The sequence below is a fragment of the Lissotriton helveticus genome, chromosome 3_1 (genome assembly GCF_964261635.1).
Source record: "Lissotriton helveticus chromosome 3_1, aLisHel1.1, whole genome shotgun sequence".
Taxonomy (NCBI): Eukaryota; Metazoa; Chordata; class Amphibia; order Caudata; family Salamandridae; genus Lissotriton; species Lissotriton helveticus.
The window spans coordinates 125,163,938-125,191,688 of record NC_136061.1 but is presented as its reverse complement, the minus strand read 5'-3'; the positions used below and the strand labels follow the sequence as shown (position 1 = coordinate 125,191,688).

Below are 27,751 nucleotides of genomic sequence, written 5' to 3'. Positions count from 1 at the left end.
GCCTCTGCATGGATCCGCATATGCCTCTGGCTCCGACTCTTCTCTCTTTGCTCTGTCTCTTCGTTTGTCGGCCCCCGTCTGATCCGCTTTCTTTTCGGAGCGAGCAGGGGTCACTCACTCGGATTCCTTTCGGGTCCTTTTTCACTGCTTCGTTCGTTCACCTTCGCCTCTAAGCGGGTCTCTCCAAAAGGTCTCGATAGACACTCCAGTAGCTGTTTTTCAGAATTATATCCCTCTGAAACTCAAGCTTTCATTTAGCGGGCATCAAACCACACGCTTTCCAACTCCGACAAGCTCCGGTAAGCTCACAGTCATAGCTCAGGAAGCCATTACCTAGCGGCTCAGCAGGGATTAAGGAGCTCACATGAACTGCGACTATACGGCGGCGTCCTCAGTCACTTCTCCGGAAGTTCCATTATGTCTTTTCTTTCCAGACATGTCCGCTTCCGCAGCCAAAAAACGGAAAGAGTTTGTCAAAATTGTGCATCTGTTTAAGGAACATGGGGCACAGGCAATGATTGCATAGCAAAGAAAACTGAAAGTGCTTGTAAAAGGAAGATTTCATATATTCTATAATGTCCCTAAAGCACAGGAGCTGCTGCAAAAAATATCTCATAAATCCTAATTCCTAAGCCCAGTGCTTTCAAGCTGATTCTATGATTATTTGTACACTTTTTGTATTTTTTTCCTTTTTCTCCTTCTTGTCTCTTTTCTTTTTTCCTTCTAATTCTTTTCTGGTATTTTTGGTTTCTCTCTGTCCACGTCCTGGAGTGGGGGGAAATGGAGTGGGTAGGTTGATAGCTCCTTGCCAGTTTTTGGGGATGGGATAAGCCTGTCCGGTGTGAGTGGGATGGTGGGCTACTCACCACAGCTTTTGGGAGGGAGGGGTGGTGAGCAAGAGAAAAAAAAGAGATCCATCTTTAAAATTAATTGCCAAACTTAATTGCACTGTCAGAACTTTACTTGTGAATGTGCACCCAGGAACAGTTCGGGGAGAGGCGATTACGCAAAGGCTTGATAAAATAACAGCATCAGTTTTATTGCTGGGGAGCACCCTTTTGGTGTTGAGTGTTTTATTAAACAGCAGAACTTTGGGGGATGGCTCGGTATATTAGAGGGCTTCCTTAACCTAAAGTTGCACTTTATATTTGAGACTCTTTATGGTCAAATAATATACTGTGCTAATGGATAAAAATGAAGCTCTTAAGGGGGTCTCCCTCAATGTTAATGGCCTTAATAACAAAAAGAAAATGTGGGCCATTGAATCCTGGATTAAAACGGAAATTCCATCTGTAGTTTTAATCCAAGAGAATCAGATTCCGGTGGAGAAGTTAGCGGAATTCTCTGGGCCCGATTCACAGAATTAACTTACTACAAAATCCTAAACTTACTACCATTTTGGTATTTACAGAAGGCACTTACTCATTTTGGTATTTACAGAAGGTACTTACTCATTTTGGAATTCACAGAAGGCACTTACTCATTTTGGTATTCACAGAATGCACTCACTCATTTTGTAATCCACAGAATGCACTTACTCATACTAACTTTATGTCCGCACTCGAGCCGGAGATTCCGGCCCGGTGGTGGAGATTCCGGCCCGGTGGTGGAGATTCCGGCCCGGTGGTGGAGATTCCGGCCGGTGGCGGAGACAGACTCTGCTTGCTGCAGTGTTGGGCTGGCATCCTGTTGCTGCTTCGGTTTTAGAGAGTGAAAGGACAGGATTTTGATTTCTTGTATCCTGCTTGCCAAGGTTCTCCAAGGCCTTGTGTGTGGTTGCCTCCTGTTAAGAAGTTTCAGCGACTTGGGCTGTTGGTACAGTAGCATGCCCACAACAACCAGAATCACCGGTTGCCAAGGAGGCAACTGCTCCCCGGCAACAAAGACACGCCTTCCCCCGCTGGCCTGAGGCTAGCAGAGCAGACCTGTAGCCCTGGGTGAACAAGATGGGTGAAGGTAGGAAGGACGACGCTGCCGTACCGCAGGGAGACGCAGCTTCTTCATCCACTGCAAACCTGCCAGCTCCTACTGCCTTCTCATGCCGTCCGTACCATGGAACAGGGCCATAAGCCAGCCTGTCATTGCAGCCGCCACCCTCCACCGTAGGCGGTCCAGCCAACTGACAATTGTGGAAGAGTCTCAGTCTCCCAGGCAACTAGGAAACAACCCCAGCTGGCCAGAGGCAAGCACCACAGACCTCTGGCCAGGCCACATGATATGGGTGCAGGGAGGAGCATGGACCTGCTGCACAAGAGGCCCAAATGCTCCCCTTTCACTCACCTGAATTGCTAGCTCCCACTGAACGCTGCTTGACCAATTATCCACTCACCTTGAATAAGCTGCCCACCAGGGATTTGTAGGCAGATAAATAACACAGAGCTGTGCAAACGTGGCCGCACCTACTTCCCCAGGGAACAGAGCCGCTGACAGTCGCTGGAGCACGCACACTGCGCCTGCTCTTGGATTGTTTGGAGCACAGGAAGTAAGGAGGAGGGGAGAGATTTTTATATGTGGGAAAGGGTTGTGATTGGAGGCACAGGGGCCTCACTTAGTGAGTCATCACAGCGAGAGGGACTAAGGAGTAATGTCATACATAAGTAATCTGAAAACTGGGCAGTAAAACAGCTTCTACTGGCGATGTGTATGTTAAGTAGAACTCGCATGCATTTTGGTGTCAATCTCATATTGGGACCGGGATCTCGTGACGGGTTATTTATTCTCGAACTCTCATTTGCCATACAATAGTCAAGAAAACGGTGGGGGTAATTCAAGTGCAATGATCTACAAAGATAGTATAATAAATGTAAGAGGACCAGTGCAGGCCTAGACTGATCCCAGGTTTCCCCTAATCCCCTGAGCATCCAAGCACGAGAGCCCAAATGCAATTAAAGATTTGCTCCTGCCACCTAGGGATGACTATTTCAACAGTAGTCATGCGGAGGGGGTCCGACTGCCATTCTTTGCAAGACAGAGCAGATGACGTACGATGTCTCAGCATGCAGGCTCGGATTGTGAAGGCGGGCAATCGGGCATTGGGCGATGGGCCGGTGCCCCTGGGTCACCTGTGGGTTGGTTTTTTGGGGCCTCTGTAAACCGGCCCAAGAAACTGACTTTCTTTTCCATTCCACACCAGGCCACTTTAATATGGGGCCAGTATCTAGGTCACTCCCCTGCCATGCTGTAAATTAAGGCTGGGGGCCAGGTGTTGCTTTAGCCTTTGGGGCATTCTCACCTTGGTGCCCTGCCTCGCGTACCTTTCCAGAAGCAGTGTTATTTCCGGCCGGGCAATTACTTTTAGGCCATGGCGGGTGGGTTATATGCAAGGGCCTCACAGGGGATGCAGGTTACCATGCTCCCTTGAGCAGCAGCAATGTGCTTTTGACACCTCCCTTGCCCTGACGTTATAATGGGCTGGGGAGAGGGTCAGTAAGAGAAATAGCCTCCGTAGCAGCCAGGTGTTGTGACCTCATCCATAGTGTTTATTAGGACATGTTGGGGGAGAGGAGAGGGTTGCATAAAATTGCGCTATGGTCAGAGTTGTAGATCTTGAAACAAGGTTTGAGTCCCAGCGTCAGCTCAACATCCTGTGATTCTGGGCAAATCATTTAATCTCTATACCGAAAATGAAAATGATTTTGATCTTGTGTAATGCAACTGGTGCTCATATACATTGCTCCAGTGACTTTGGGCCAAGTTCACTCTATACAAAACTATAACAAAAAATAACCGGACAGAGTCCAGTGAGACGGAGGGTGATCCATGAAAGGGATGATTAGGGAATGTGGGCCACTTTTTAGGTCGAGCAGACAGAGTCTGCGCGAGACCTATTGTCAGCCGTATTTGGGAATGTGGACACGAGAGGGGCACGAGCGCAGATTTCACCTCGTGGGCGCGCACGGCGCCGTGCCCCTCTCGTGCCTCATTCCCATGCGCAAACACACTCACACAGCCACACCCACGCATGCGCACATACACAGCCACACGCATACACAGGCACGCATACTCAGGCACACACACACTGCATACACACACGCACCCCCCCTTAAACAGACAGACGCGCACACAGACAGACGCGCACACAGACAGACGCACGCACAGACACACTCGAACAGACACACGCGAACACACACAGACACGCGCGTACACCCCCACTCCCACTCACCGGGCTCGTCTCCCCTTAGGCATGGGAGCCCCTTTCCGATGTTCTTCACAACGGGACTTCAGCTGCCGGACCTGGTAAGGCGGGGGCTGCCCGGCATTTCTAACCGGGGCTCTTCAGAATGAAAGTGAGAAATGCCGCGCATGCGCGGGCAGCCTCCGCCCTACCAGGTCTCGTTTGCTATCTGTCAGCCAGCCAGAACCACATTCCTTCCGACTGATGTCTTTTGCTACACAATGCTCGTTTTATGACCGTTGTAATGCTTTATTACCCCCGACTAAATTAGCATGCATTGCTAAATTGCATCAGAAGCAGCCTTTTCCCTCCTGAGGCGGAAGCCGGGAGGTCTCTCTCTGTACCTTTGACGATTTTAGCAATTTACTTGTATTTTAACTTTGTGTGATTTTAGCGCTTGATTAATAAGCGCTAGAGTTTTGAGACTTCCTTAGCGCTTCTAAGCGCTTTGTGTTCCTTCCCGCCCCCCGCCTCCGGACCGCCCTCGGCCGAGTATTGACGCCGAGGGCTGGGATCCCGACCTTTGCGGCCATATTGGGTTGGGCCAGGCGGGTCACGCGCTCTAGCAGCGCTTTAAAAAGAACGGTCATGACTCCGCGCAGCGGACGCGTACTGCGGACGTGCCGGACCTGCGCCGGAGTCGTGCCAGAGTCCTGCCCGTCTGCGCCTGTCCGCGACAGGACGGGACCAGGGACTATTGACCCTACACCCATGCCTATTATTATGTCATCAAAGGCCCCGCACATCAGGTATTCGGCGCAAACCCTGCTACATCTTAGACCAATCTCCCTTACAGATTGCTTTAGAGATTCCTGGCCATGCCCTGAGGGCCCTTTCTCCTGCATAAATTCCAAATATCAAACCTCTCACATAAGAAATATCACTGAGAGATCAGAAAAAAGGGAACAAACTCCACCTAATGGGACAAAGGGGACAAAGGGCCTCCTCTTAAATGTTCGCTCCCTACCTAGACATCAACTAGAGGTATGGGATTTAATACACACTACACAACCCGACCTCTGTTTCCTAATGGAAACTTGGCTGAAAACTTATACGGTTCCCGCTATTGCTGTAGGGGTTCCCCTAGGCTATAAGTTTGTCCACCTGGACCGTCCAGTGAAAATAGGTGGCGGCCTAGCAATCGTGTATAAAGATCACTTGAAGATCCCGATATTAGAACAGAAACAAAGCCCTCTCTTCGAGATTATAATTTTTAAAATGCAATATACCACTAATATATTTTGGAAAGGAGCCTTAATTTATCGCCCTCCGGGGCCCTCAACAGGCTTCTCTCTTGCACTATTGGAATTTTTGGCCCCGCATTTTAAAGCAAAAGAAGACTTCATACTTCTTGGCGATTTTAATATCCACGTTGATAACCCCGCACTTCCTGAAACAATTTCCCTGATTTCAGAACTATCCTCCCTCGGTTTGACTTTGCAAAACCGTGAACCCACCCATACCGGTGGCCATCTCCTCGATTTGATTTTCACCAATTTTCCCAAAATAAAATGCCTTTCCCCAGCTCAGGTACTTTGGTCTGACCACCTTATTGTGGAATTTTCGATATCTAAGGCGGAGAAGCCCTCTAATAAAAATGCCCTACTGTCTGGCGTCGACAATGGCATAAAGTCTCTGCTGAGGAACTGCTAAAGGTATGGAAGCAGCCCACTCCCACAGAGTTAGACAGTATAGAGACCGTTATAACTAAATTTAATATCTCCCACAAAGAGGCAATTGATAAAATAGCACCTCTAAAATTACACAAACAATACCCTGCCACCAAACAGGAAATATGGTACACCGATGAGCTTAGAACAGAAAAACAAAAATGTAGGAGGTTGGAAAAGAAGGGGAGAAAAACGCGAACCGAAGGAAATAAGAAGGCACACCAGGAGGCTCAGACAAAATACTACAAAAACATCAAACTTGCTCGGAAGAGTAGCCTCTCTCAACAACTTACAGAAGCGGGAAATCGATCTAAGGAACTATTTAAAATCCTTCGTGAATTTGTAAATCCTATTGCATGCAAAAGCCCTGATGATTTTTCCCAACATCTATGCGACGAAATCTCCTTGTTTTTTGAAAATAAAATTAACTTGATTTACGATAACATTTTACTGGTCTCCAATGAAAATAATAACAACCCTTTCCCCCCCTCCATTTTGCCCATACGGAGTAAAACCACACTCACGGCATTCCCAGCAGTTAATGATTCAGATCTTACCTTTCTTATGAGCCATATAAAATCTGGATCTCCAGATGATCTTTTACCAGCTAAAATAACTGCCTCTTTACAAAAGCTGCTCAAGCCCCACATTTTAACACTGATCAATCACTCTCTCATGGAAGTATCAGTGCCTGTGGAATGGAAAAAAGCAGTGGTGAACCCCATCCGAAAGAATGCAGCCATTCCATGGACTGATCTTTCCAACCTTAGACCCATCTCCCTTCTACCCTTTCTCGGGAAGATGACCGAGAGACATGTAAACACTCACTTGTCCAAATAGATCGAGGCAGCGGAGGGCCTAGACCCCTCTCAATCTGGGTTTAGGCCCAATCACAGCACGGAATCTGCCCTCCTTTCAGTGACTAATAACATCAAGATGTCACTGGATGGAGGAAATTCAATGATTCTAGTGCTGTTGGATCTATCCGCTGCCTTCGACACTGTGTCCCACGAGATACTTCTCGGTCGTCTGAGGGAGAGAGGAGTGGAGGGGGTGGCTCTTTCCTGGCTGGAAAGCTTTCTTTCGGAGCGTCAACAAGAGGTAAGACTGGGCTCCCACCATTCTATCTCAAGGGAGCTCACCAAGGGAGTGCCACAGGGCTCTTGCCTAAGCCCAACCCTTTTCAACGTGTATGTGGCCCCCTTGGCGGATATTGTAAGATCTTATGGGTTCACCCCCGTGTCGTACGCTGACGACACGCAGCTTTTGTTCCCTTTTAAGACTCTTACGCCCGCAAAAAAAAGATCTTTTGCGAACGGAATGAGGGCAATATCTCACTGGATGGCTACGAATCGCCTCCAGTGTAATGTGGGCAAGACTGAAGTAATGCTGTTTGGGGAGGCCTCACTTTTGTGGTCCCCAGACTGGTGGCCTTTGGATTTGGGACCAACTCCAAGCCCCAAACAGACTGTAAAAAATCTGGGTGTGCGCTTGGACAAAACACTCCTGTTCAAAGAGCACACCAATCAAGTAGCAGGCTCCTGCTTCCAGGCTATTAATTTGTTACGACGAGTCTTCCCATTTCTATCTGATTCCTACAGAAAGACACTCGTCCAGGCCTTGGTCATAAGTAGGCTGGACTATTGTAATGGCCCGTTGATCTCGGCAAATGAAGAACAATTACAGAGACTACAGGTGGTCCAGAACACCGCCGCGAGACTAGTTCTCAACGCACCGCCAAGGTCTGTTTCATTACCCCTCCTGACCAAACTCCATTGGTTGCCAATTAGACAGCGTGTGAAATTTAAAATCTGCTGCACAATTCACAGATGTCTGTTTGGCAATGGACCTAAATATTTAAAAGAAATATTCATACCATACACACCCAGCCGAACCCTGCGTTCTAGCAGCCAGCAACAACTCCAGGTTTCCAGGATAAAAAAAGCAAGACAGGGAGGGCGAGCCCTGTCGTACAAAGGCCCTACTCTCTGGAACTCATTGGCCCCTGCTCTTAAAAATACAGCCAATTTTCTTTCTTTTAAAAAGTCCCTGAAAACCTTTTTATTTGTCGCCCGCTAGGCCTTTCTCTTCATCCCTCTGCATAGCAAAGGGCATTCTGGCTCTCTGTGGATATGCATAAGCGCGGAGATATCCTTTCGAGGATTGACATCCTGCGCTATACAAGAACACAAAATAAATAAATAAATACAACGTCCCCACTATGTTTTTAAAGTGGGTAGGATAAAGTCTTCCGTGTATATCCAGATATCTTTAGTTATATAGTGCATACATTTCTCATAGCGTTGGAACATTTAAAATAGACAAACAGCACTAAAGTATACATTACTGCAATGTACTGAACAGTCAATCGCTCACACCAAGATGGCCGCTCAAGAATAGTTCTGTTTCAACAGAGACGTGAAACCCTCCTTTCAAAGATCGCCGCCACGTTCGCTCAGAGCTGGTTCTGGGCACCCTGGCGTGTCCGTCCTCGATGTCTATGCTGCTAGACACGCCGCTGCTCTCCGTACTAACACCGGCGGCCCGGCGCATGGCCGCGGATCCACCGCGCTGTTCTGACAGCAGCCCCGCCCCCGCCGTGACCATGCCCTGCCAGAACCAGCAGCCAGCCTCGGGGCCCGCAGAACCCGCTGCCCGCAAGCAGCTGCGATTTGCGGAGTCAGTAGAGAACGACGTCCGGGATGCAGGCGGCAGCACCGGGTCGTCCCCCGCCAGCAGCGACGGGAGCGAGGACAATGGGAGCAGCGCCGCCCAGCAGGAGCAGGAGGAGCAGCTCCTGGCACAGCAGATCGGGCCCCAGCTCAAGGTGCTGCCCATCAACGACCAGATCCGGGAGCTGCAGACCATCATTCGGGACAAGGGAGCGCAGGAGGGGGCTTGTCATACTGGAGGAGCGAGAAATGCTGTTATGGGGTTTGGAGATGCTGGGAATTTTTATTTTTATTTTAAAAGTTTTATATAGCGCTAGCTTGACCCGTGGGTATCAGAGCGCTTTACATATACACAAGAGATAAACGTTGCATTACATAGCATGATCTCAGGAAGCAAAAAAGATATGTAACCTATAGAGTACCTTCCCCACTTAGTCAAAGAGGTGGCTACTACTTTTTTTGAACCCCAATAGTATACTTATTTAATGAAGCCCCCTTGTTTCTTTTAGGAAATCTCTTGATTGTAGCCCATTAGGTAAAAACTGTATGCGATGGGATGAGCATGACCAGCAACCAACTGAAGACTGTCCAGTGTTTTGAAACTGCTTGTCACGATGCTGTAAATGACACTGGGTTAAGTGAGGTTAAGGCTGGCCACAATGATGCCATGACAATTATATCCTATGATGTCATCTGGGTCAGAAGCCACAAATCTGAAGGGGTATCGGATGGGGTGCGCCCGTTACAGGACCTCAGGGCAAAGTTCACTATAAATTACAATAACTTTCATTTAAGTATTAATTATTGAAAAAAAATTAAAAGGCATTGTTATTTGCAATATCAATATGTGTAAGTCACGTAAATACAACACATATTGCATTACAAATGCTATAGGTGTCACATTTGCGAAAGTTATAACTATTGGCATTGTAAATGACAAAGCTATTAATTTCGCTATTTTCAAAAACAAAACATAAATAAAAAATGTGTCATTTACAATACCAATAGCTCAAACTTTCCTAATGCGAGACCTATTGCATTGCAAATGCTTGTTTAGACTGCTCTGGCCTAATTGTGATCCCAATCCGACCCGGTCAGCATGCAGACCTTCGCCATCACAAGAGAAGTAGAAATCCAGCTACATACATCCCTCGATTTCTGATACCGTGCTGGACAGCTACATCCAGTCTGTGCATATGTACCATGCGTGATATTTGGTATTTTGTAAAGCGTGCCACATACCCAATGGCACGTGTGCGTCAATATGCGCAGGGCAAGCACTAGAGAACAACTGAACCCGGCATAGTTCAGTCACTCATCACATTCAACACATTGTTCGCAGTTGCGGCCGGCATGGCTTGCGAGTGGGGCAGCCAGCATGGCTCTCGGGTGGGGGGAATGTTTGGTGTCATAATTTTTTTACAACTATTTTAAACCTACCTTGAGGCCAGATCCTGTGTCTTCTCAGCTCCTGATCTCCAGCCTCCAACAGGAACCAGAAGCTGGCAGCCAGGCTCCCTCCCTTAAGCCAATCACAAAGCTGCAAGCGGCGTTGGGCTCGGTCTGAAGCACCGTAACACGGCGCTCAGCCAGGGGTTTGAGGGGTGGGCATGTTCTCCACGCAGGCTGTATTTCAGCCTGCATGGCAAAGAGCAGAGTGCGCATGACTGTTTTGGATGGCGGAGAGGCCCGACCAAACAGTATTTGCGCACTCAGGAGTGGGCACACCACTCCTCCTCTGCCCTGCTCGGAGAGCAGAGCAGCCTCGTTCACCCACCCGCAACACAAACATAAAATGGTACTAAAAAGGTATTAGCATTTTATGTTTTTGCTTCCCGCACTGCGAGAAAGCAGTGGGGCGACGCTCTTCCGCCATAGCGGAGGAACCGCCTCTCGTCTGTGCCTAAAAAGCGAATTTTCACTGGGTACATGGCAGGTGTCTCCTCCTTAGAACTGTGACAAGTACAGCACCATTCTCAGGTAAGGGACGTAAGAAAAACGAACTGATTTCTTACAACTATAAGCAACAACGCCACTCAGTGGCGAAACAAACTATTTCCATTATAGGAATGAGGCTGCTTCTCCCGTCCATCCTTCTTTCTTGCGATGAAATCAAGAACACTCCATTGAAAGAAGTCAGAAAAAAGCAATCTCTCGCCTCCACATCAAGAGGAGGTGTGTGGATCATTGCTCCGCCTCCCCTCAAAGGGTTACAAAGCACTACACTGCCGTCTGCACTGACATCCAAGCTTTGAGGTGAAGACACTTGGGAAAAAGCTATTCAGAGCTCTTCAAACTGGGGAGCCGGCCGGGGGAGGGGCGTTCAAGTGAGCTATGTGTGTCGGGCAGAGGGGGGGGTAGAGGGAGGGGGGGGTAGAGGGGGGGGGCAGGCTTTGGCAAACAGGGGAATATATTACTTCCCTAGAGAACAAAGACATACATCATGTTTACATCACTGCTGTGTGATAGGCCGTCAGTAATGTTCCTTTTTTCACTCACATCCTGGATGGAAGAAAGTGTCAAAGTAAGGAGCGCGAGGGGTCAAATAACCTTCAAAGTCCCTCCACCCAATGCGGATAAAGGATGAGGCTGGGGATACTTTTAGAAAGTCCCTGCTACCACTAGCACGCGGACCATCAGATATTGAATTGCATTTTAAAAGAGATAATTGATCAAACATAACTAAAATGTTTAAGTTATTAACTATATTCAAACCTACCAATTCTATAGAATAATTTGGAGAATATATCTGTAGGAAATTGGGTTATTAGTTGTGAGGGATGTGAGTTGGTCACAAGTTATAGGACTGCAATTGTCTTATTAGAGGAAGAGACAATTTAGGCAGCAGGGCTGGGTAAATGATGCAGCAGGGGCGGCAAATTTTGTGATAGTATTACTTAATGAAATTGTAATTTTTACACTTGTTAACACGGTCTCGTTATTGGTTGCACCTCATTAGTAGCAGTTTCAGACCCGATTCTAGCAATAAGCAACAGAACGGTGATCAGACAACCTTTGCAAAGGGCCCGCCACTTCACGACACCACGTGTCGCTGCGTTTTTACAATCTTTTCAATCGTTTGAGCAAGAAACTTTTTTTTTGTTAAAGTCCGTTAATTATGCAGTAAATGATGGATTATGTGGCAAATGCAAAAAACGCCACAAAATCCCATAATTCCAGTGGCCCTGATTACTGGACACAAAAAGTACCCCTTTGTAGCACTTGACTCTTTCAGGGAACCAAAGCATAGCAGTCCACGGCCTACTCAAGGCAGATGGTCCGGGCTAGCAGTCCCAATTTGCTGGCATGCAACGCCGCTCAATAAATTATTGCCCAATCACTGCTTTTGTCGTTGCCATTTATTGCATACCACGTCTGTGTGTGGACTGTATATTTCCTTTCAGAAATTGTGTTTTCACAGACACAGGTTACCTACCACTGAATCTTAAGTTTCTGGATCACCAGCTCTCACAGTCAGTCAACCCGACACCTACAATCTTGATCTCATCCATTGCTTATGTAGGGGAAAGCACAGCCCTTCAAGATGTGGACGACGTAGACATGCTATATTGCATGCTGCCATTCCTCTCAACCTTGATTATCCAAGCTATGGTCATATCCTTGACTGAGATAAATAAGACGGAACATTTGTGCCTTTGCTTATTCGAGTGCCCGGCTCTAGAATAATGTAGCTTGCAAATGAATGGCCAGGCAGTCTACTGGTGTAACTGACCCTCCAATGGACTGTGGAGGCTAGGTGACAGAGGGCTATAGGTAGACGGAGAAATCAACAAATTGTTTCCTCCCTTTATGTAGAATAAGGATAGGGCCCAATTCAACTCTGGAGATACACTCAATTAGTTCACTGTTTGAAGAGTAAATTAAGGGCAGAGCCTGGGGAGCTACCTTCCTCACCCATGAAGCAATATACTCGGACTTTGTGCCAACATAAAGTAGTACCCTCTGTTTTGTCCTGTATGTAGTTCTAGACTATACTCTGACAAAATTCAGAGGCAATGCATGTGTTTAGTCGAAATCAACTGTCTCACGATAACAGACGGAGACTGGTCAGTTGTTTCTATATCCCATGATTAGGTCCTCAGGGAATCAAGACCCACATTAAGCTCTTATGAGATTCTGCAGATCTGGTGATAGACCCTCTATAAACTGCACAGCGCTGGATTTTGTTTAAGTTCTTGTGTTGTATTTGCAGCCAGGTGGGATGTGACCCCTTGCAAGTTCTTCAGTCCTGCTGCAATTTTGACCCCATTGGTCGGCAGTATGGAGAGCCTATGAGCAACTCTGGCGGTTATAGTTTCCAAAGAGTGGAGAAACTGGCATATTACATGCATTTTCTGATATAGCTTGGCCCACGTCTACTTCTCTTGTGATGACGAAGGTGTGAGACATTGCAAGTCACCATCTGCTCGATCTTGCAAGAATGGCAGTCGGAGCACCACCCATGACCACTTCTGAAATAGTCATTTCTAGGAGGCGGGAGGCAGGCTTTAATCTTATTTGGGCTCTCGCGTTTGAATGCACATAGGGTTTGCTGAATACCTGGGATCAGTCTAGGTCTGCACTGGTCCAATCACATTTATTAGACTATTTTTCTAGATCAATGCACTGGTTTCATCCCATCCGTTTTCTTGACTGATGGCTGGCAAATGAGAGGGAGAGCATTAATAACCCGAGAAAATTGTGAATACAAATGCTTCTCAAGGAAACTTTACCTTCACTATCACTTTTCCTTTCTTCAAAAAAAATCCATGGATATTTGATTTTATATTAATTACTTCACTCTTGTTATTAGTACTGCAGCTATAAAATGTTTCTAAAGATACTGGTGCAACCCATCTCGACTCTCCTGTCCTGGCTCAGAGGGTCAAAAAGCGAGTAGGACAGGCTGTAGAGCTTGGGCAAACCGCGCCCCTTCTTTGTGGAAAGATCTTGTAATGCCCACAGAGAATCAAAGCATAGGATGGCAGCTCCAGAGCTCTCTCCAAAAAACTGTCGGGGGGAGTTGGGAGGGGGGCTTCAGCTAACTTGGACATGAGCCTTAGCACTGCCCTTAATGACTCTGCAAGGGGGAGCCCCTACTGAACAGATACCTGTAGAAGAATCAGAGGAGGCCAACCCAGTATATGCAGCTGAGGCCATGAAATCTAAGGCACTTTAAGAATACCCCCTATTCTTCAAAGCTAAATCTTGCTGCACTTCTGGTATAGATAGGTTGGAGAGCGCTAAGTCGGCAGGCTCACAGTGCGCTTCACACTCTCTCTGTGCTCTTTCATGTAGGTTTTCAAGATCATGGGAAAAAGGCATGGGCACTGCAGGCGGCCGATGGGCAAATGCCCCCTTGATACCATCCTACACTCTTTCTCTTCACTGATGACAGCCCAGGGACAGAAAGCCAGCAGATTTAGTCAGGGGCAAGCAGAGGCTAGTGGGGCACTACCTTATCTCCAATACGTGCCCTTTTCATGGCTCAGCGCCATTGTACCATCCAGGTATCCTGCAATCTCATATGTTAAGATATATATCAAGCAGAATAGGAGGAGTGGAGTCCAGGCGGTGAACACAGTGACAGGGAGCATTGCTTGATCATTACTTTGCAGCACCTCACAAACCTAAGCAGCACGTGCCAGGGAAAGGGCTCATAGGATAATGGATGGCTCGAGAAGGGCCTTTGGATTTGGTGGTCCCCTTTTGTTTGTGTGCATGTATCCAGATAGCTGTGGTTAATAGATCTTCTGGAAAGAAACAAAGTAACAGCCAGACGTTCAAATCTATTGTTCATCCCGCCCAATTTCCAATACAAGAAAGCATCAGCATTAACTGAAGTACCATTTTGCAGGTCAAGAATTTCTTGAGGATATTAAATGTCAATTATTAAAAACAGACAGCTGTTGCATCACATGTATAAAAGTTAATTTGCTATAACTAGATAGAATAGTGTTTTTAAACCATGCAATGTACAGTGACTACAGAACTGTTGCCAACAATTTTGATTGGTCGATGCAGTTAACAAAAGAAAAAGTTAAGACAAACAAGGAAATCTGAATTAGATTGAAATGCAAGGGGAAAGACAGATTCAGATTTTTAGGTAGGACGTATTAGAATACATGTCTACAAAAGTAGGTCCCTTCTATTGTGCTCTTCTGTTCTTAGGAGCAGGCAGTGATCCTTATCCCAGCTGTTGGGTCTGCCGCGGTCTTCCTCCATATGTACAGTCAGCTACCAGACGAGCCCTGCCGTCTCAGGCTTGGCAGCTGAGGATTTAGGGGCATTGGAGCTCGGGCGCCAAAGAGCTGCACAGGCAGAACTCCCCCAAACTGACCAGTCTAGTGTCCTACAGGGCAGAGCACATGAGCACTCCTATGTCAATCTCGAGCCGTGTAATGTGATTAACCGGAGGGAGCCTGGTGCAGGCCAGCCTCTGGCAGCCATACATAGGGTACCTGTAGAAGCTCTCTGCCTGCGGGTGCACCAGGCGCTGCAGCACCGGTGGTGGGTACTCCTACTGATCACCATTGTAGCAGTGCTTGGGAAGCAGCCCAATGCAATGCCACTGCTGCTAACCATAATGCTAAGACCACCACATCATGTCAGCCATGGACATTAGTATTCCATTGATGTGACAGATAGCCACACTTAGGCCACGCATACTCACAATATGCCAAGGATGCCTGCCAATATGCCAGGATTATTTCAAGGATGTCTAACACATATGAAGATTTAATACGGCAATGCCACATTATGTCAGAAATATAAACCCCTTCAATTGGGGGCCCTAGTAATATTTTAGTTCCCTGACACAAGGAAAGGCTTTCAGGAAGAGACAGGATCTTTCAAGTAAGGGCACAATATCAGACACAATCACACCACATACATAAATGCGCACATATGCACAAAAACAATTAAAGAAATACTCATACATGTAGCTAGACAACACTCTCACCAACTGAAACTAGCAAGACCATTACCTGTCTCCACTCTCAATCCCGCCTTTGCTCTTCTCGGCTACATGATGGCTAACATATGGTTTTCGCACACTTCGTCCCTGGCAATCCCACACTCTAGCGACTCCACCATGGCTACTGCCGGTAATTCTTTTCATGCTCACTGTATGAATGATAGAGTGGGGCATGCAAAGTGACCAGTCTCTATGCGACTTTGCTAAATTGACAGTGGAGACAGGTGGCCATGTTGCAGGCATTGCAGGCTTTCCCAGAGTGTATTTGTGTGAAAGCCTGTTGCCCTCCCATTGTTTGGCTGGAGGTCACCCCAAGGATACAGAGATGTGTAGCACTGCATTCTTTGACATGGCTATACATTGTGAATTATGTACTATACTGGGATGCACTTCAGGGCGCTACTACAGGGTACTGGTGAGCAACGAGTATCTCCCAAGTTACCCGTTTGAGACCTCAGACATAGACATAAATTTAAGTGTAACACAGAAGAATACAATCAGAGAACCATTAAGGCGTCTGGATCAAAGACAGTACTTACTCCAAAAAGGTTCCCTGTTCCAACAAGTGGAATGGAGAGTAGTTCTGGTTCATTTTGGACTCCCTGTAAATAGATTTTTTTGTCCATGCTTCAAATCTGCCCATTCAATTGTACTGGGGTGAATATATGACATTGTTCTGCATTCTGGCCATCAACTGTTGTTTTTGTATTTGTCACCCCGAGTGGGACGGGTATGCTCAGACGTGAGTCCCGTGCTCTCCATGCCACTGGAATCAAGCTATCCAGGCTGATGAGGGGTGAACGCCCGAAACCGGTCCTAGGATGTTTGTTTCCAATCCAGGGAGGACCAGGCTTGGTAGTTCGGGCTGGACTGTTCCCATGGGGCACTGGGTCAAGACTGCTTGCATATGGCTGGGTTCAAACTGGAATGGCATGGTGAGCAAAAAAACGATGGATTTTAGCCCAGATCTCAGTACTGGGGGGAATGTATGACATTGTTCTGCATTCTGTCCCTCACCTTTTGCTTTTGCATTCACAAATTGGGCCACAATTCTTAGAAACTTTTACTTCTGTAGGAACCAACAAAAAACCATTAAGGGAAGACCCCTGGTTTCTTACCTCTCAAAAGTTCTCCAACGTACCATGGTACGTGGGCATAATGAGCCAGTATGTGATTGGCTAAAGGCTGTTTTTACCAAAGGTAAAAGGCAGCCATTTTGCTTTCAGCACATTTTGGCTGCGTTCAGCAGTCAGCTGTATTGTGAGTTAGGGTCTTAGATATAGGTCAGGTCTAGGTTTTATTGTTATTCCTCACCTATTATAACTTTATTAAAGTGTTACTAAGTAGAGAAATGTATTGATAATCTTCCATATATTTTTACAACAGCTTAGGCAGACTTGCATATTTAAAAAAAATAATTAAGTAGGGCAGTAATTGTTAAGTATTACCGCAATACTGAGTAGACTTATTACTGAAGATTTAACTATGTTAAAAATGGGACATTTACTCTGGTAGACTATTTTTTTTTGTAATATAAAAGGTACTACAGCGCTTTTTGACTTTACCACCTTTATTAAAATGTATTTTTGGTACCCAAGTACTTTCAAGGCAGTAACGCTGTGCATTTCTAAAAAAAATATAGAAATGTATAAATATTTTCCCTACCGATTACCACTTCAAAAAAGTGCCAATAGGTAGGGAAAAATATCAAACCTAATATTTACCTACATCGAAAGGCAAAACTCTAAACACAGGTAAAATGTACCTAAAAACAATATGGCTGCCTTTAATATTTGTAAAGGCAGTCACTAGTCAATCACATAATGATTTGTCATCGCTATGTACTGTGGTACTTCAACTAAATACAGAAAAATGTAATTAAAAATACAGTAACAACAGATATCACTAAGTAAAAATGCCTTATAATTAAAAAAAAAAACGAATCTTACTTACCTTTAGTACCCAAAAGGATCATCTGTGCACCATAATTTCCAATTCTGCCAAATTTGAAGTTATTAATGGTGAAAAATCTGAGGAATTCCTATCTCTGCTAACCCTAAATATTACTACAGATTGACTACTGCCAAAAATCTATAGAGATGTTTTGGTTTATAACGACTTTGGCACAGTTTGACAAATCTTTACAAAACTTTCCCAAAAAGTCTTATCCACCTAAGCTTTTTTCCTGAGAAACTTTGGAGTGATCTATCAAGTTGGGGCCAAGAAAAAATATGTGTGTGGGGTGGACGGGTGGGGGGGTCCCAGAACATGCTATCCCCATGCTATTTGCCATAGAAAAATTCTACATTGATCACGCAAAAACGGCTGAAAGGAATTACACCAAATTTGGCAGAAAGCCAGAGATAGATGGTGATTTGGTGAAAATCAGTTCAGTAGTTTAGGAGAAAAATAAGGCTCAAAATGTATATATTTCAAGCTGCAGAGGACGCATTGTGATTGGCTGGCCGCAACCTGATGGAAATCATCTTAGGACTCAGGGACTAATATGGGAAACACAGGAACTAATAAAACAATGTGCTTCCAAAACAACGCGCTCTACAGCGGGTGCGAACATGTGGCCGAACCAGTGACCAAGGATTGTTATTTACTGAACAAGTACGCCGCACTCTGGAGTTTAAGTTGCTTTATTCCGTATACAGAGCCAGTCTGCCTTCACCAGCGCGTTTCAGCCTCACGGCCTTGCTCACGGTTGATTGACAATTAGCTACGTCATGTTTTTATACCTCTCCCCCTTCCAGCCCATTATTATTTATCACAAAAGAAAGTAGGATCATTCTCACATTGTTACGGGAAAACAGGTTAGTATTCTGATTACTGCATATATATATATATCTATAACCACTTTTTTTTACGTATTTATACATATTGGCATTCTCTCATCATTGTGAATCGCCATATTGCAGCTTGTGTTTGACATAGATTCACAGCCCCTTCTTTGTATAGAACATGCTTTAAATGAGTGATCTCATTTTCGTCCACTTTATTGTTGGGTAACACTTGTACATGAAATATTTTTATCTCAATTCTACGGTTATTAGTACCCTGAGGGGCTATTATGTACCAATATGTATAAAGAATAAAGCAACTTGAACTCAAGACTCCTGAGTGTGGCGTACTTGTTAAGTAAATATATATATGTATATATGTATGTATATGTATATATATATATATATATATATATATAGCTAGATAGATAGATATATATAGATATATATATATATATGTATGTATATATATATGTATAGATATAGATATAGATATATAAATATATATATATATATATAGATATATATATATATATATATATATCTATATATATATATATATATATATCTATATATATATATATATATTGTTCCAGCTGCAAATTACAAAGTACAGCACTCACGGGAGCTTGTAACCCATATTTTATTGGGGTTATTAGCACACAAGACGCGTTTCGGCGACTGCCTTTTTCAATCTCAACCGGCAGCGTCATTTAAATACACAATTCATCAGTGGTTTGAATAGTATCAAAACAAACAAAGGACTGTCACAATGGTACGAATTTCATTACGGCCGTTTTAAACATGCAAAATATATTCTTTTGATCATGTTAACATTACTAATTACATATTGTTGAGCAAAAAACATCTCGCCCTGAATGGGCTTCACTATACATGTACTAACAACTCATTTTGAGTATTCGATTGTTATGGGCAATACAGGACAATATTCATAATTAAGCCGAAGATGGGCATATCCTGTGCCGACCATGTACAACGAAACAACACAATAAGTCAATTGAATACTAATTCCACCACCAACAAAAAGAAAAATAAAGAGAGAGAAGAGAGAGAAAAGAAAAGAGAAGAGAAGAAACACCTATTTTCATTGTACTTACATTTACAATCCAGAAACTACCACTGCAGTCCTAAAGATGAATAGCTAATTCCTCCCTGCAATTAAGTCCATAAGGCATTTTTGTCTGTATGTCTATAATATATCTGGACTCTAATCTCCGGAGTTACAGTTGTCTGGCCCACCTCTGATGTTGCCAGGAACATGATCTAGGCAAAAATAACACAACAGATCCCTATTGCTGCTATGATGGCTTTCGAAATGTCGAGCCACCGGATATGTGGCATCTTTAGTGGCAATGGCACTAAGATGTGCTAAAATCCATATTTTGGTGGAATGTATGGTACTGCCAATGTACCTCCGCAAAACACGGACATACTAAACAGTATACCGTGTGGCTGGTATTACAGTTCATGAATTTCCCTATTTTTCTCGCAGTTTTCAGTCCAGGTACCTCATATGACAGAACCTTATGACTGGTCTTACATGCATTGCACCTTTTGCAGGCGAATAAACCTTTTATCTGACCAAAACAAGACTTGCTGCTCTCCTTAGCATAGTGACTTTGCACCAACTGATCTTTCAAAGATCGTGCCTTCTTGAATGACAACAAGGGGATCCAGCCAGACCCTCCCCTATAATCGTATATGATTTGCGGATATGCCAGCTTTTCCTCAATGCTTGTCTTATATCATTGGCTTAGTTGGAATAATTTTTGATCATCCTACAATCGTTAGATTGAGATAATCTGGTTTGCTTTTTTTTCTGTCTGATGATGGATATCCCACTAATCAGTTCTGTTCTAGATTTAGTGTCTACTTTCTTCTTGGCACTCGATCAAACCTCTCTAGAGAAACCCCGTATTGGAAATCTGGCTGAACTCTCCACTGCTGCTGCCTGGAAATCACACTCTCTGGTGCAATTAATTTTTATCCGCAACAGTTCACCATATGGAATACTATTAATTAGTTTGTCCAGATGACAACTGCTAGCATGTAAAACGCAGGTACCCGCTGTAGGCTTTCTGTGTATGATGGTACAAAGTCTCCCATCAGATACAAAGATCTGGAAATCTAGAAAGTTCACTGTCGTCTTGCTCACTTCTCCAGTGAATTTCAGGTTAAAATCATTAGTGTTCAATATTGCGACAAAGTCTCAAGCTGACTCCTCTGTCCCGTTGTATATGAGGAATAAATAATCAATATACCGTTTCTAGCTGACCAGTCTACTGGTCCATTACGCATTGGCATCTGACCAGTCCACCTGCTTCTCCCACCAGCGCACAAAAAGATTTGCATAACTGGGGGCGAAGCAGTGCCCATGGCCATGTCTTGTGTTTGTCTGAACAGCTGTTCTCGGAAAAGAAAGATGTTATTAGTTCAACAATAAATCAACAAATTCAAGTAATATAGCATATATATGTATGTATATACTTACATATATATGTCTAATTGGCTATATACATATATATGTCTAATTGGCTATATATATATATATATATATATATATATATACACACACAATTAGACAGATCGATAGACAGATACACACACGGACAAACAGACAAGACAGACAGATAGCCCTTCTTACAGATGTCCATGACTTCTATTTGCTTACCCAGCATTAGACGCCCTTTGTCACCCCCAGAGCCTGGTTTGTGGTGAGCAAGGAGAAGGCACTGGTTATCCTGCAAGCGCTGCTGATGCACGAAGGATGAGTACCACACTTCTAACTCTTTAAGGTGGCTGGGCAGGTCTGGGTTAAAGACAATAACAACTCCATGGGAATCCTTCATCATGGCTGGCCAACAGCTTTCAAACCTGGAAGAGTGTACAGAAATAATTCCTGCTAGCAGTTCACAACAAAAACAACTAGAATGCAAATGTACTGTTGAGTCAAAGGTGTTCAACCTCAAACTTAATTAAAATAAGTACATAAAATAAGATTCAGTCATTCTCTGTCTAACAATCCAAATGTTATGCAATGACCCATTGTCCAAGAGGATGGTTGTCAGGAATACATTTTGATCCCAAATATAAAAAAGCACACCAGCATGTAGTTGGTTTCTTCTGATTACCACACACAGTCAGTTTATATACCAGAAGATATGAATGACTGTATCCTCTCTCCACTTGTCGGAAAGGCAGGCAAGAAGGAGCAGCCTCTCCCACACAAACCTGGAAGAGCAGTTCCAGCATGCATAAAGCAACGAGACTCTTGGAAACATGGATTATGGCCCAGATCTTTGTAATGGGGTGAATGTAGGATATTGTTCTGCATTCTGTCCTTGAAATTGTTCTTTTTAGTTTTGTCACCCCGAGTGGGATAGCTATGCCCAGACGTGGGTCCCGTGCTCTCCATGCCACTGGAATCAAGCTATCCTGGCTGATGAGGGGTAAAACCCCGAAACCAATCCTTGGATGCTTGTTTCCAGTCCAGTGAGGACCTGGCCTGGCAGTTCGAGCTTGACTGTTCCGATTGGGCGCAGAGTCAAGACTGATTTGCATATGGCTGGGTTCAAACTGAACTAGCATGGGGAGCAAAAGAACAATGGATTTAGGCTCAGATCTCTGTACTGGGGTGAATATACGACATCATTCTGCATTCTGTCCATCAATTGTTCTTTTTGCATTTCCCACTATTAGTGTTGCAGATAGATAGGCTTCTTTAATATGCAAACTGGGGTTGTGGAGGAAAGGCAACACAATCTTGAGTGGTCTTTTGGCCTCTGGAGGGAGGAAGCTTTTATCAGCGATTTGTCTAAGGAAGGATACACGTCAATTCACTTCCATCTTAGATAAGCTACTACTTAGTGAAAGACAGAATGGTGTGATTGAAAGGAAAAGGAGCACCTTGCTATCATAATGCATTCAACGGGCCATACATTGAAAGTACAAAGCATGTAAATCAATAGTACTGAACAATCCACCACATGGACTGAGGCAAGGATCTGGCTCAGTAAAAATCCTGAGCCTCTCAGTTCACAATTATTTTTTTTGTCTGTAGTCTTTTATGAATATGGATTGTTTTGTACATGCCCATTAGACCAATGCAGGGACAACAACCCACACAAAAAGAGCCTGATGTGTACTTTAGGTGGGAGAGTTCACCCTCTTAGTAATTGACATAATAAGTAGTATGTGACCTTCATCTACTCCTCACTAAGGGGCACATGCATCAACCTATTTAGGAAGTGCAAACGGTGCGAATCGGTAAATTCGGCCGTTTGCACTTCCTAAATACGTATTTAGGATGCATCAAACACTTTTTCAATATTCGCATTTTTTTGCATTTCTTAAAAATGCGAATGCATTTAAGGAATCGCATTTGTGCGATTCCTTAAATGCAATGCATCAATTTAAAAAAAAATTTGAATTTTGAAATTGGAAGTGTAAATTAACACGAGGTTGACCCTCGTGTTAATTTGCGAAAATCTTTCAAAATGCAAAAAAATGCATTTTTTACACTGTCATGTTACAGACACACATGTCCTTAGGACATGTGTGTTTGAAACATGCCCTTTCAAATACATTTCAGGGGTGCAGGGGGGGTCCTTTGGACCCCCCCTACACCCTTGGAATGCATCAACAAATTGCGAATTCGTAAATGCCTTCCCATTGACTCCTATGGGCCTTTCGGCCCATAGGAATCAATGGGATTTGCGAAAAAGCAGTTAGGAATTCGGTATTTATTTGCGATTCGGTAAAAATTGCGATTTTTACCGAATCACAAATAAATACCGAAAAAAATGATGCATAGCATTTTGCAATTCTTAATTTGCGATTCGGTAATTGTCGCAAATTAAGAAATGCAAAATGTATGAATGATGCATGTGCCCCAAAGTCCTAAAAGTAGAAACATCCAACCTCATGTGCCAATTGCCACAAACAAGGTTCACTTTGTCATAGTATTAACCAAAACCAAATTAGCTAATATTCTGTAGGGTTGTGAGACAAAGGGAATGCACTCCATGATTCAGCAGTGAGGAACCCCATGTACCAGCATTACCCTTTACTTACCTGAAGAATATATCAGTCTCTCACATCACCCAGTGATTATGAAGTTGAAGTTAAAACATTTATAAAGCGCTCGTATACCCATCGGTTTCTTGGCGCTGAGGACGGACATACCGGAAAAGGCAGAAAGGGAGGCCGCCTATTGTGAGAAAGCGCGTGAAAAAAGCTGGGTCTTGAGAGCCCTGCGAAAGATCGAGTAGGAAGCAGCTGTCCTAATACTGAAGGGAAGAGCATTCCAAAAGGCAGGGGCCACGGTGGAGAACCTCATGCCGCCATGTTTTTTTCTCCTAAATCGGGGGACGCACAAGAGAAGCTTGGAGGAGGACCGCAGATCCCTGTTAGGAACATAAGCTGTGATTTTTGAAGCTAGAAATGCTGGCCCGGTGTCTGCTAAGGCCTGAAAGATCAAGCATCCCATTTTGAACAAAGAGCGTTCAGAAAGAGGGAGCCAATGTAAGGATTTTAGTATTGGAGTTGCGTGATGATGCTTGGGCAGTTTAAAGATTAGATGAGCAGCTTGATTCTGGATCAGTTGGAGACGGCGCAGTTCGTATGCGGGAGCCCCAGCATATAGCGCATTGCCGTAGTCCAGGCGCAATACAATCATAGCTAGTAGGATGATTTTCAGAGCTGCAGTGGAGAAGAAGCGAGAGATCTTGCATATGACACAGAGCTTGAGGAAACAAGATGATACCACAGCGCTAATTTGAGAATGCATAGAGATCAGAGCTGACACTTATCCCAACGGAGGTAGAGGGAGGGGGAGAGGGGCCCAAGGAGGGGGGCCAGAATGCAGAGGACCAGGGGCTGGAGATGCCACCCGTGAGTACTAGCTCGGTCTTATCGGGGTTCAATTCAAGATGACTAAAATTCATCCAGTTCCTGATAAAGAGCATTGTGGATTGAACGTTAAAAGCAGAAGCAGAGGAGGAGAGATTAAAGATGAGTTGGAGGTCATTGGCGTAATTGAACACCGTGACGTTCAGTGTCTGAAGAGCAGAGATGAGAGGAAGGATGTAGAGATTAAAGAGTAAAGGAGAAAGACGATCCCTGGGAACACCACAGGGGACCGGACGAGGGGGGGCAGTGAAACCAGCCAACTGGACCGCCTTGAGCCTGTTTTCTAGGAATGAGGTTACCCATGCCAAGGCGGTTCCCCGAATGCCCGCGCCCCTGACGCGATCGAGCAAGATGGTATGGTCGACCGTGCCAAAGGCATCAGACAAATCCAGGAGAACCAGGGCCTGAGGGAAATTGGTGTCTGCACCACCTCTAAGCTCATCCAGTACAGAGAGAACAACAGACTCTGTAGAATGAGCTGGACGAAAGCCCGCCTGGTGAGGATCTAAGAAATGGGTTTCCTCAATGAAGGAACTAAGACAGGTGGCCATTCAGCGCGACGCGGACGTCCTCGTTTCTTCACAAAGTGATCACTACGGCAGCACCCTCCCCCCCCCCCCCCCCCCCCGATCGTTCCACCGGCTGGTGTAGAAGATAGATTAATACAAAGAAATAAGAATCCATTTCTCCAAGAATTACTATTGAGGCTGTCGGCTAACATTCTCCCTCCCCTTGAAGGACCGACCCAAGGAAGTATATACGCATATTCAGGCTGTCCTACCTCTCCCTTTTAGTCCCGACGAAGACCTGACACTGATGCATACAAATCTGCACATTTATATAGGGTCGAAACGTCGACGTTCTTTTCGTGTATCCGTCCACACAGAGTCTCAACAAAACAAGGGAATAATTCATCCAGTTGTGACAATTGTATTCAATAGTAGACATTCATGATTTAATGTTTTGCCTACATGTATGATTATTTGTCATTTGTTTTAATTTTGAACAGCACCTTGTCACCAGTCACGACCTGATCACTAAATGTATACATAGTCTATGTGTTTCTTTGTTCTGGACAGCTATTCATAAATTGTGAATTAATTTACAACAAGGTTTATACTAAAAAGATTTACCTTGAGGACCATATTTGGCGGTGTGTGTATCCTTATATTCCCCACGGGATATGTTGTTTTGATATGTATTAATCCTAAGACATGCAGCAATGTTCTTTTGTCAGAGACAGGGTTTTGTCATGGCTTCTCTTCTACAAAGGCCATACTTCTTCAGTCTTTTCCTAATGGCAGAATCATGAACTCTGAATAGCAGCGTCCCCTATTAGGGACTGTCCCCTTCAGCTCATCAGATGCCACAATATCCAGGGGTTGTTTGAAATTATGGTACTTGAGTTTAATTCGGGAATTATATATTTATTGTGCCAAGGCAGAATACATTTTTCATCCACCTAGTTGCAAATCATAATCATTCAATAAAACATATTCTTCTCATGATAAATTTCATCCATGAAACTTATATTGCGTTATTCCATCCCAATGCATTTTGGGCCATGGCCCTTCGTCAGGGGATATCAATTCTGTAAAACAAATAATAACACATGAGGAAACAAGTCTCTATCTCTTGGGCTATCTACCTAACCAACAAGGTGATGTGACTACATATATGGTACTCACGTGATAACGTAAACGTGACGGTGACTCCTAACTCATGCATATCAATAAATTAAAGTTCTTATACGTCTCCGTGTGAGTCCCATAGAATTTTAAAAAAACTAATCACCTTGCCTCTCGCATGAATATTAAGTGAATGATCATAACAGTGACTTTCACCTCATGCCAGTGAACAAAGAACTGAAAGCAGTCTACCGTGCAATTAACAGATTCAAACGTGGATTTGAACAAACCGCCGTGCCTCTTAAAGACTGCCAAGTGGATAGCATGCAGTACTACCAATGTTAAATTGCATCCTCAGGATCAGGATCACCTTGGGACCCCTGCCCCTAAAATTTTCCATCTGGCTCCAGAGCCTGCGGCCCTTTTCCTTACGGGGATCTTCAATCAGATGTTTTCTGCTGGATATTTCACTACTGATTGGACGAAGGCATCCATTCTTCCGTTATTGGAAAAAACCTAACTTGGACTGTCAAAACGCGAACAGCTACCGGCCTATCTAGCAGCTTCACTGCCCACTAAGATCGTCGAGAAGGCCATGAACACAGAACTCACCAAGTTCTTAGGGGACAACAAGCTATTGATTGTGCGCAGTATAGCTTTAGAAGTCAACATGGAAATCAGAGAGGTTCTTGATAAAGGCGGTAAGGCAGCACTGATCCTATTGGACCTCTTGGCAGCCTTTCACATGATTGACCACGACCAGCTTGTTAGGCGCCTTTTCTCCAGGGGAGTCAGGGGCAAGGCTCTGGCCCTTCTAAAGTCCTTTCTCACTGACAGAGAACAGCGGGTGGAGCTTGACGGGCATAGCTCATTTTGGTTCATCCTGCCCTGTGGAGTGCCACAGGGCTCCTCATTGAGCCCAACACTTTTCAACTTATATGTTACCCCCCTCTGCTTGCTCATAAAATAATTTGGCTTCATAACAGTGTAATATGCTGATGACACACAAATCGTGGCCTCTTTCTCTGGAGACCACACGGACACCGCATTAAGGTTTCAAAAATGCCTGCGCAAGGTTGGACAGTGGATGACCCAAAATTGCCTCAAACTGAACGAAGGGAAAACCGATGTGCTTCTTTTTGGAAATTATACCTCTTTCTGGGGACCTAAATGGTGGCCACAGGAAATGGGCAAAACTCCCACTCTGGCCAATAAAGTGAATAACCTTGGAGTCATTTTTTAGTCCAAACTATCCTTTGATGGGCAAATTAACGAAATCACCTCCTCTTGCTTGTTTTTGATTAAAACCATCAGAAAGTCCTTCCTTTCATTCAGCTAGAGCTTGAGAAAGAAGTGGTCACAGCGCTCAGACTGTCCAGATTCTACTATTGCAACAGGCTGTTCCTTAACATACGTATGCATCTCCTCAACAAAATGCAGGTCCTACAAAATGTAGCAGCCAATCTGCTGCTCAATATACCTAAACAGCAATTGGTAGCACATGCCTTACCCTTCTTGCACTGGCTACCGGTAAAAAGAAGGATCGAATTCAAGGCCCTCTGTACTGCCTTTAAGGCACTCCATGGACTCGGACTAGATTTCCTGGCACACAAATTTCAGTTGTATCTCCCTGGTAGGGAGCTTCGTTCTGCAACTTCAGCCAGTCTTGCAGTCTCTAAAGTTAAAATGGCAACTTGGGGGGGTGGGGGGGGGGGGTGGACAAGATTCGTGGCAGGGACAGTGAAGATGTGGAACTCACTACCAATAGGACTGAATACAGAAAACAACCTCCTGTCTTTCCACAAATACATAAAAACCCCTGCTGTTTAACAAATAGTGGTCATTCTTCTCGTCTTCTTCGTGCAGGCTCTCACCTCAGATTTGAGCCACCGTGCCTAGACACCTCTGGGTATT

General features: G+C 44.6%; 1 protein-coding gene across 6 annotated transcripts in view; it reads right to left on the bottom strand.

Moving 5' to 3' along the window:
• The window catches only part of IFT22 (intraflagellar transport 22), a 245,641-nt gene that overhangs the window by 43,822 nt on the left and 174,068 nt on the right, over positions 1–27,751 (bottom strand). For all 6 annotated transcript variants that reach the window (XM_078679352.1, XM_078679351.1, XM_078679355.1 and 3 more), the window contains one exon: positions 20,971–21,173. In XM_078679352.1, the coding sequence (XP_078535478.1) occupies positions 20,971–21,173 (203 nt within the window). The remainder of the gene's footprint in view (positions 1–20,970; positions 21,174–27,751) is intronic.